General features: G+C 31.2%; 1 protein-coding gene across 1 annotated transcript; it reads right to left on the bottom strand.

Annotated features, from left to right (window-relative positions):
* Positions 1–655: 655 nt before the first annotated feature.
* On the bottom strand, positions 656–4,550 carry LOC111702642 (Na(+)/H(+) antiporter NhaA). The gene is made up of 5 exons (XM_023474395.1): positions 4,198–4,550; positions 4,016–4,102; positions 2,956–3,044; positions 1,691–1,763; positions 656–780 (listed from the first exon to the last, which is right to left on the bottom strand). Exons 1-5 carry the CDS (start codon positions 4,520–4,522, stop codon positions 656–658), a joined length of 699 nt encoding a protein of 232 aa, XP_023330163.1. The 5' UTR covers positions 4,523–4,550.
* Positions 4,551–9,085: the final 4,535 nt, after the last annotated feature.

Genomic DNA, 9,085 nt, shown 5'->3' with positions numbered 1-9,085 from the left:
CATGAGGAGTTGGGCCCGCGGAATAGGACCAACCCGAGCTGCAACGTCAACAGGTTACACACATGATAGATATAAACAGGTTCGAGTACTTGTATAAATCTTATTAAGTGTAGATTTTAGATACCAGTTCAATGCACGTATTTGTGGTTCCCAGATACCACAAAATCAAAAGTTAAGAAGAACAAAAATGTTTAAATAAATTATTTCTATTGAAATCTAAAAGTTCAAAATGATTGATCACAGAATCGCAGAAAATTTGCAAAATTGTTATAAGAAATTTGCAATTTTCAGTTCTGGACTAGTTTTTACGAAAAAATTGTTTTTCAATGGTTCTTAAGGTTTTAACTGAACAGCGTATATTTAATACTTTAAAATATACTAAAAAGAAAGGAACTAAAGAATTTAAATAACTTTTCCATAAAAACAAGACCAGAACTAAAAATTGCGAATTTTCTGTGATTCTTTGATTCAATCTTTAAAAAATTCTAGATTTCGATAGAAATAATTTATATACATATTTTTGTTTTTCTTAGTATATTTTAAAGCATTAAAGTATTAATATTCTAGTGACGACTTTTTTCATTCATTGACAAACTTCCAAAAATGTTAAATATTGACATTTTTTCTTGCCAAATCATTTAAATTTTGACCTGGTCTATAAACAGACAAGCTGAATATATAAATCTACCTGTATAAGGGTAGCTACAGTCTCCTCTAGAACTGTATAAATATCATCAGCTAGACCCAACTCAACACTTTGGTTTCCACCAAAACAGGCTCCTACAATATAAAGTAAAGGGGAGATTAGTTTAAAACCAAGATTTTGCCCAATGCCTATACACTGAATATCAGATATCGTTTAAAATTGCAGGATTTTTTAAATCCAGGCCCAGAGACACAGAATATATTTTTAAGAATGCTATATTTTTATTTTTAAAACATAAAAATGTCAACTTCAACCCATTAATCAGGTATGAGGTGCAATCTTTGTTGATTCTTGATTTCATTTTCAAATATGCCACACTTTCACTAAGATTTAGACAACTCTGATGGTTAGTCATCCAATATTTTGACAGCCTCAACTTTAAAGTCTTGGCGTTTGGTTTAACCTCGCCAACTTTCCCGTGAACGCGTGCACATCTTAGCTTGCAGTGCTAAAGCAAAATTAAACTTTGATATAATTTGATTTTGAAATAAGACCTAGATTTCCAAAACGCGACCAAAATTCACATTCGTAAATATGTACGTGAATGGAAAAGATTACAATGTCTTAAAAACAGTCAGGTTTTTTCTTCTTTAAGAGTAATTGAAAAATTTCAATAATTGTCCTTGTGACCTTGTCATACTTAATGAAGCATTGATAATAGTTTTTTATAAACCGGGTCTCTTTGCACAAATATCTTAAAATTATAATCTTTCAATTTGTGTCGAAACTTAGCGTGAGGAATGGGTTAATTCCCATCCCGGATTTTAAATAATGTTCCCTGTAGAAAAGGCGAAAGTATATGTCTAAGATAGACTGAACTTATTACATTATTGGATTACTGTTAACCAATTTGCTTCAAATTTTGGTTGGGGAACTAGAGAGAATCGCATTAATATTTTTAACTTGGGTTGAAAATTCTAAGTTAAGCGGGTTGACTTTTATAAAAAAAAATCCAAGCAAAGCTGTGTTCCCAAGCTAGTATACCTGAGAATACATTAGTTTTTGTATTACTTCTGATCTTTCCTCCTCTCCTAGATTCAACCCACTTTATAAACTCCTGTTATAATTTAGAAAATATTATTAAAATAGTATTTATTCTAATCTAACACATACTTATTTGCGGATTCCATTAGCGCCTGATCCAATCAGGGTTAATGCATGTCTTTGATGTCTATTCTGAACTAATAGAAATAGTATGGTGATTGGTGGTAACATCTATATTTTTCTATCTCTCTCATTACAGATTATTACAGATATGAATCCTTTAATCGGCGCTAACAGTAAATATCTACTTCTTCTGAAACTATAGTGATCAAATATTATTAGAAAAATGTCAAACCAAATTTTAAATTTTGATATCTTTGCAAATAAAAGTTCTGTTTATCTAAATAAATATATATATTTTCTGCATAAATCATGAACCCCTGGACCGATTTGCCTCAAATATTGATTGGGGTAAACAGCAGAAACTTGAGAAGTTAAAACAAATCTGAGTTGACTGGATTGACTCCAAAAAACACCAAACAAAGATTAGTTTCCAAGCTAGGCAATGTATAAAATCTACGTATAGTCTAGTTTAACGTAAAAATAATCAATTTTCAAAAAGAAAACTTACGGTTTAGAAAACTGGAATTTCATCTGGAGGATAAACTTTCAAATAGAAAACTGATCATATAAACATTATTGCTGAAGCAATGGACATTAAACTTATGAGTATATATTAATATATTTAAAGTATATAGTATATATATATATATATATATGAGCGATTGCCTTTAATTTTGATTAGGGATGAGTTTGTTGAGTTTTCAGAGTCTAAGTTGAGTGGGTCAATTTTAATTGCAAAAATTAGTTTCCCCGTAAAATCTATTTTAAGATCTAGATATTTATAATGTATCGAGGTTATATTACAAAATTGTTTATATGGATTTAACAAAAAAACTATTTTACGATAGTATCGTGTTTCCCCGTAAAATCGACCACGTAAAGGAAAACGGCGGGAGTATCTTTAGATAACCTGGGCAAGACTGGGTTCCTAAGCTAAATTTATATTGAACCTGATGAGAATATTTATATTAAACCTGATGAGTATATTTATATTAAACCTGATGAGTATATTTATATTAAACCTGATGAGTATATGTATATTAAACCTGATGAGTATATTTATATTAAACCTGATGAGTATATGTATATTAAACCTGATGAGTATATTTATATTAAACCTGATGAGTATATGTATATTAAACCTGATGAGTATATGTGAGAAGATTGTTTATATCCTGTTCCTCCTCCTCGGACATCTGAACCAAAGGGTTCGGTCCAGCTTTCCTAGAACCTAGAGACAGATATTTTATAAAGCCTTAAAGGGAGTGTTCACGAAAATTAAAGAGGCTAAAGTCGAATCGAATTCGATGGTAATCGCTACTAATCTTACTTATATCTGTTGCGCCCATAGAGAAAAGGGTTAAAAACTACAGTTGTTTACAAATGATCTTAGAACTCATATTAATATTTTAAAGATTTACAAATATGTCGCTCCATGCTGAAACTTTCTAAAAAAAAACAAGCCAAGGTGCGTGAAAAAAAAATTTATAGCACCTAAAGATAATATGTTCTGAGAAAATACTTTTTGATTTCAGCAGTATATAAATCGGCCAAAAAAAGAATACTTGTAAAATCAAATTCAGGTCAAAATTTTTCAGAAACCGCACAGCGAGAAAGTTTAAAGATTATTTCAATGCGCTATATACTATTTAATTAGCTTTAGACTAGTGGCCTAAAATGTACGTATTTATCTTCATATGTATTTGACAACGAGGTTATAATATATAGAGTGATGATGTACGCTAATCCTTTACTAATTGTACAGGCTATGTACTTCACTTCCAAAGGTCAATCTGTATATTTATACAGTACCCGGGGGTGAATTCTGAAAATATCTAAATGGAGAATTGTTTTCCATTAAAATCCACTACCCTTTATCTTATGCAGGATTACATTTTCACAGGAAGACAAACCATTACAGTCTTTTACAGAGCAATATTTCATCGTTAATAAACGGTTCTGAGAAAACTGAGTAATATTTAAAATACAAAACCTCCCCGTTACGCTTGTATTCCGAAAGCGTACTGCATATTTGATGTTTGCACTGTATCATCAGGCCATAATCTCTTAATATCCTATATCAGTAAACTATCCCAAGTGTACACTCAGGCCAATACACACGGAGAGGTAGCTAAGATCCAGCCCCCTTTGAATATTATATAAAAATCCAATGAAAATGTAAGGAAAGTAAAAAGCTGTTACCTGCTGTGTACAGTTTGGGTTCTATTCCAATCTTCTGAAGAAGAGGCACCGCTGAAAAAGTCGTCATCACAGCCCCGATACTTCCAACTATAAAACAAAGAAATTTAATTAAAATTTTTGGTGGCAAACATAAAAATGAAGTATTTATGACGTATTCTAAATTCGAAATAAAAGCTTGTTACCTAATGAAAATCTTGAAACATAAATCAATTCTGCTGCACAAGCAATTAGATATCCTCCAGAGGCTGATATGTCCTCGATAAAAGCATAGACAGGCGTATTTCTTGAGTCACTGGAATAACGAATGTAGTCTGCGATGAGTTGGCTTTGAACAGGAGAGCCCCCGGGAGAGTTTATAACCAGGCAGACAGCTTTCAAATTTTCCAAACAGAATGCCTCGTCGATTTGTCGTCTAACAGTATTGTAGCTGATACCAGCACTGGAACCTATTTCTCCTTTAAGATGAATCAACGCAATAGTTGGAGTAGCTTCCTTCCTGAAAAACATTTCAACTTCGCTGATTTTAGAAAATGTATTCGCGGATTTCTAACATTGAGTTATCAATATGTACACTGCACAGTGTGCTTATAGGGCTGTCAAGGAAATTCCCACTGAGGATTATTTCAGATTTATATTCCACTTTTCAATATGAAAAATTTGAAATATTCCACAACTTTTTCCGAAACTTCCAGGCGTACAATTTATATTTTCGTCAGGACAGTTTTATGGGCTGATTAGTTAAAAACAACACACATTGGTCTCTGACATAATATGCTCTTTAGAAAATCTGAATTTAGGTGAGGTTAAAAACAACTTTATTTTTTGAGGGGGGAGGGGACGGCACTTTCGGAGGGAAGTAAGTAGCATATATTTTTTGTTTTTATTAATTGTTTCTTATGTTTTAGCAAAATTTAAAATATAACACGTGGGAATTAAGGTCGTCCGTACGATTTGTTTGGTAACGATCTGCCCGTGTTGTACTATCCATGAATAAGATACTGGAGAGCCTAAATCGTATTCAAAGATACCTTTACAGGTTACAGTGAACGCTCAGTCTCCTGCAGTTGGTCGAACAGTTCTGAGTGAACAGTTGCCATTCACTACACAGTACAAACAGAGTTAAAAGTTTAAAGACAGGGTTATTCACAAAGGATGAGACTTCAGAGACGACTGTACGGAATTTATACTATTAATTTATTTATATTCACGATTCTCTGCAATCGTAAACTTGTTTCTTTCTTTGATAAATCATTATAAAGACCTGTAATAAATATAAAAATAGAATAGAATTGTTCGTTTATTTAAAGTTTATCCGGCTATATAGGATAAAAGCTGCAAAGTCTATGGTTCAGACAGAAAACTATAATTTTACCTTGCAATTGTGATATTTTAAAAGGTCTTATTTTAAATAAATGTAGGATACAAGCATAAAAGGAGATTTTCTGTATAAGGGGGGAGTAGTAGTGTTTTTTAAATTTAATCCAGATAAAATCTTCTGTTTAAAATTGTTCTTTAAATCTTGTTTTTATCAAATTCTAATCAGAAATCTAACATTGTACAGGGTGTCCCAATAAACATGGGAATTCAGTGACGAATTCAATTTTGTCTTTTAAAATAATTTAATTTAGTAATACAATACATACTGAGAAAGCTGTAATCTGTAAGATTTTCGTCTGCTATGTTCACAATTTGTTTGTTTATGTTTTGACTGCATACGGTTGTACTTAGTTAAAAAAGAAAATTGCAGTATACAAACAGAGTAAACTTGTCCGTCTTCACTGTTCATCTTGCGGAGACATCGTATACACATCTTTACAACCATTTACCGTTTTCATAAAATAACTCTAGCAGACATAATAATATTATGGCTTTTGAAATTAGGTATTACAATGCTAATTCATAACAAAGACGATTTTCAATTCGTCACTGAATTCCCATGTTTATTTGGACACCCTGTACTTAATCTTGTATTTGTAACATATCTCCAGACATTACATTAGACAGATTTAATTTGTCTTATCTTTCAATTAAATACATAAATTCATAATCTATATTTTCAGTTTGACAATTTTATTCATCAGATGATTGTCTAATTGGGTAATATCAAAGAATTATTTATACACTTTTCAACAAACGTTAAAAACATTTTCTATATGAATTTTGATATTTTTGTTTGTAGTTTCTCTTTAAAAGCTTATTGCGGATTTTTTGCAGCTGCAGGGTTGAAGACGAAATGTAAAGAATTATTAAATATTATAATTATTATAACTAGATATTTTTAACCCAATATTCTCCTTAATAAAAAGTTTGTCAACAAGCATTATTTATTCAATAGAAATACTTAATGTTTTTTGCTGCTTTTGAAAAATAATAAAAATTAGAAAAATATAATTTACGAAGGCTTTTTTATGTTGAAAGCTAGGATTTTTTACATTTATATCGTGATTCCGTCTTTAACAAATTTAGAGGAAATGAATTTTATTTTTATGATTATAATAGCCCACGAGAACTATCTTAAATACATATTTTTTTGGAGTTGATAGAAATCAGTCATGATTTCGTCTAATTTACGGGGGTATTATATCAAAATGGGAGAAGGGGGGTCGTGAGGGGGGGGGGTCATGTGCGGAAGTGGTTTCCTCCTCTTGTAAATCTAAAAAAAAGATGATCTTGGATATCTATTGATATTGGATTTAAAAGGTTCTATATTTGCATAATTGTACAGGATGTCCCAGGAAACATAACAGTTGGTGAATAGTTTAAAATGTCTTCTTCCATAACTTGATAAGTTGTTTGATATTAAAGAGACTAATAACATTTTTTATATGACAGTTATATTATAGTATATATATGATTTGGACATTTTCTTTACATAAATAAACTACGAAAAGTCTTTGATATCTGATATAGTATGTGGAAGAAGACATTGAAAACTATTCATGTTTCATAGGACACCCTGAATAATATTTTTAGAAAAAGATGGAGTTTAAAGATACAGTCTGCATTATCACAGGTAGATACTAGATTTGAATTTAAACTGAGAATTGGACACAATTTTGTATTCAACATGATAAACATACAGAGCAAACCAATAAATGAAAATTTCAAAAACTTTTGAAATTTTCTGTCATGTTCAATACTTACCATTACAGGTCGATCTTTCAAGCGAATAGGGCCATTGTGCAGATTTATCTACATGTACGCATGTACAGCTCCTTCCAACAGAGTTGTACGCATGTACAACTCCTTACAAGTACATTGTACAGGTTCTTTTGGCGAGCTGGGTCATTGTTTTCTATTTATGTATGTAGTAAATACCCTACTCCATAAATTGCTTTTAGACCCGAATCTATCCAGTTACAATTCAGTTTCTCTTAACTATCAATGTCTAAACCCGGTTACAATCTTGTAACCTATTAATGCCAAACCACCGGGCACGATCTCATGAGCTATCGATGTCAACCAGACACTAGCTCATATTCTATCAACGCTAAACCAATGGGCGCAATCTTGTCAGCTATCAATGTCAACACAGACACTAGCTAGTAATCCATCAATGCCAAATCACTTGTTTATCTATCTATGTACATTGTACAATGTACACTTGTATGGGTTCTGCTGGCGGGTTGGGTCATTGTTTATCTATCTATGTAAACTTGTATAGGCTCTGCTGGTGGACTGGGTCATTGTTTATCTATCTATGTTCACTTGAATACGCTCTGCTGGCGGGCTTGGTCATTGTTAATCTACCTATGTACACTTGAATAGGTTCTGCTGGCGTGCTGGGTTTTTGTTTATCTATCTATGTACGCTTGTATAGGTTCTGCTGTCGGACAGGGTCATTGTTTTTCTATTTAAGTACACTTATATAGGTTCTGCTGGCGGGCTGGGTCGGGCATTTGCTGAAAAATTACTGGAAAGGGGATCTTTAGTCTGTATATCAGATATTAAGGTCTAATGTATCCTTGTATATCAGATATTAAGGTCTAATGTATCCTTGTATATCAGATATTAAGGTTATTTTTAAACAATATCTCAGAAATATAATATTAAAAACAAAGAATGAATGCTGTGGCCAAATCTGAAAAAAAATCACATAAAACTTGTCTTTTCTTCTGTAGAAAAATGATATATTTAAAAATCAACAATAGATGGCCATATCAAATATTTTATAATACAGCTTGTATTAATTTTCTGGAAATAAATGCGTGAAAATATGAAAACTAAATAGGTGAAAATATGAAAACTAAATAGGTGAAAATATGAAAAATAAATACGTGAAAATATGAAAAATAAATACGTGAAAATATGAAAAATAAATGTGTAAAAATATGGAATTTATGTTTAGGTAGAACTTGGGGAGTCCACACTTGATGAATTAGCGAGGTAAATCTGATTAAACTTAATTTAAAGAACTTTCATTTCAAAAACTTAAAACTAAGAATTTGCTCAGCTCGGAAAATTAAAACTAAGAATTTGCTCAGCTCGGAAAATAAAAACTAAGAATTTGCTCAGCTCGGAAAATAAAAACTAAAAATTTGCTCTGCTCGAAAAATTTAAATTTAGAATTTGCTCAGCTCGGAAAATAAAAACTAAGAATTTGCTCAGCTCGGAAAATAAAAACTAAAAATTTGCTCTGCTCGAAAAATTAAAATTTAGAATTTGCTCTGCTAGAAAAACAAAAACTAAGAATTTGCTCTGCTCGAAAATAAAAATTTAGAATTTGCTCTGCTCGAAAAATTAAAATTTAGATTGCTCGGCTCGAAAAGCAAAAACTAAGAATTTGCTCTGCTCGTAAATAAAAATTTAGAATTTGCTCTGCTCCAAAAATTAAAATTTAGAATTTGCTCTGCTCGAAAAATAAAAACTAAGAATTTTCTCTGCTCGAAAAATAAAAACTAAGAATTTGCTCCTCTTAAATATTAAAATTTAGAATTTGCTCTGCTCGAAAAATTAAAATTTAGAATTTGCTCTGCTCCAAAAATTAAAATTTAGAATTTGCTCTGCTCGAAAAATAAAAACTAAGAATTTGCTCCTCTTAAAAATTTAAATTTAGAGTTTGCTCTGCTC

The sequence above is a fragment of the Eurytemora carolleeae genome, unplaced genomic scaffold (assembly GCF_000591075.1).
Source record: "Eurytemora carolleeae unplaced genomic scaffold, Eaff_2.0 scaffold412, whole genome shotgun sequence".
NCBI lineage: Eukaryota > Metazoa > Arthropoda > Copepoda > Calanoida > Temoridae > Eurytemora > Eurytemora carolleeae.
Note: the sequence above shows the minus strand (reverse complement) of the source record. Positions and strands in the feature narration are given on the sequence as shown.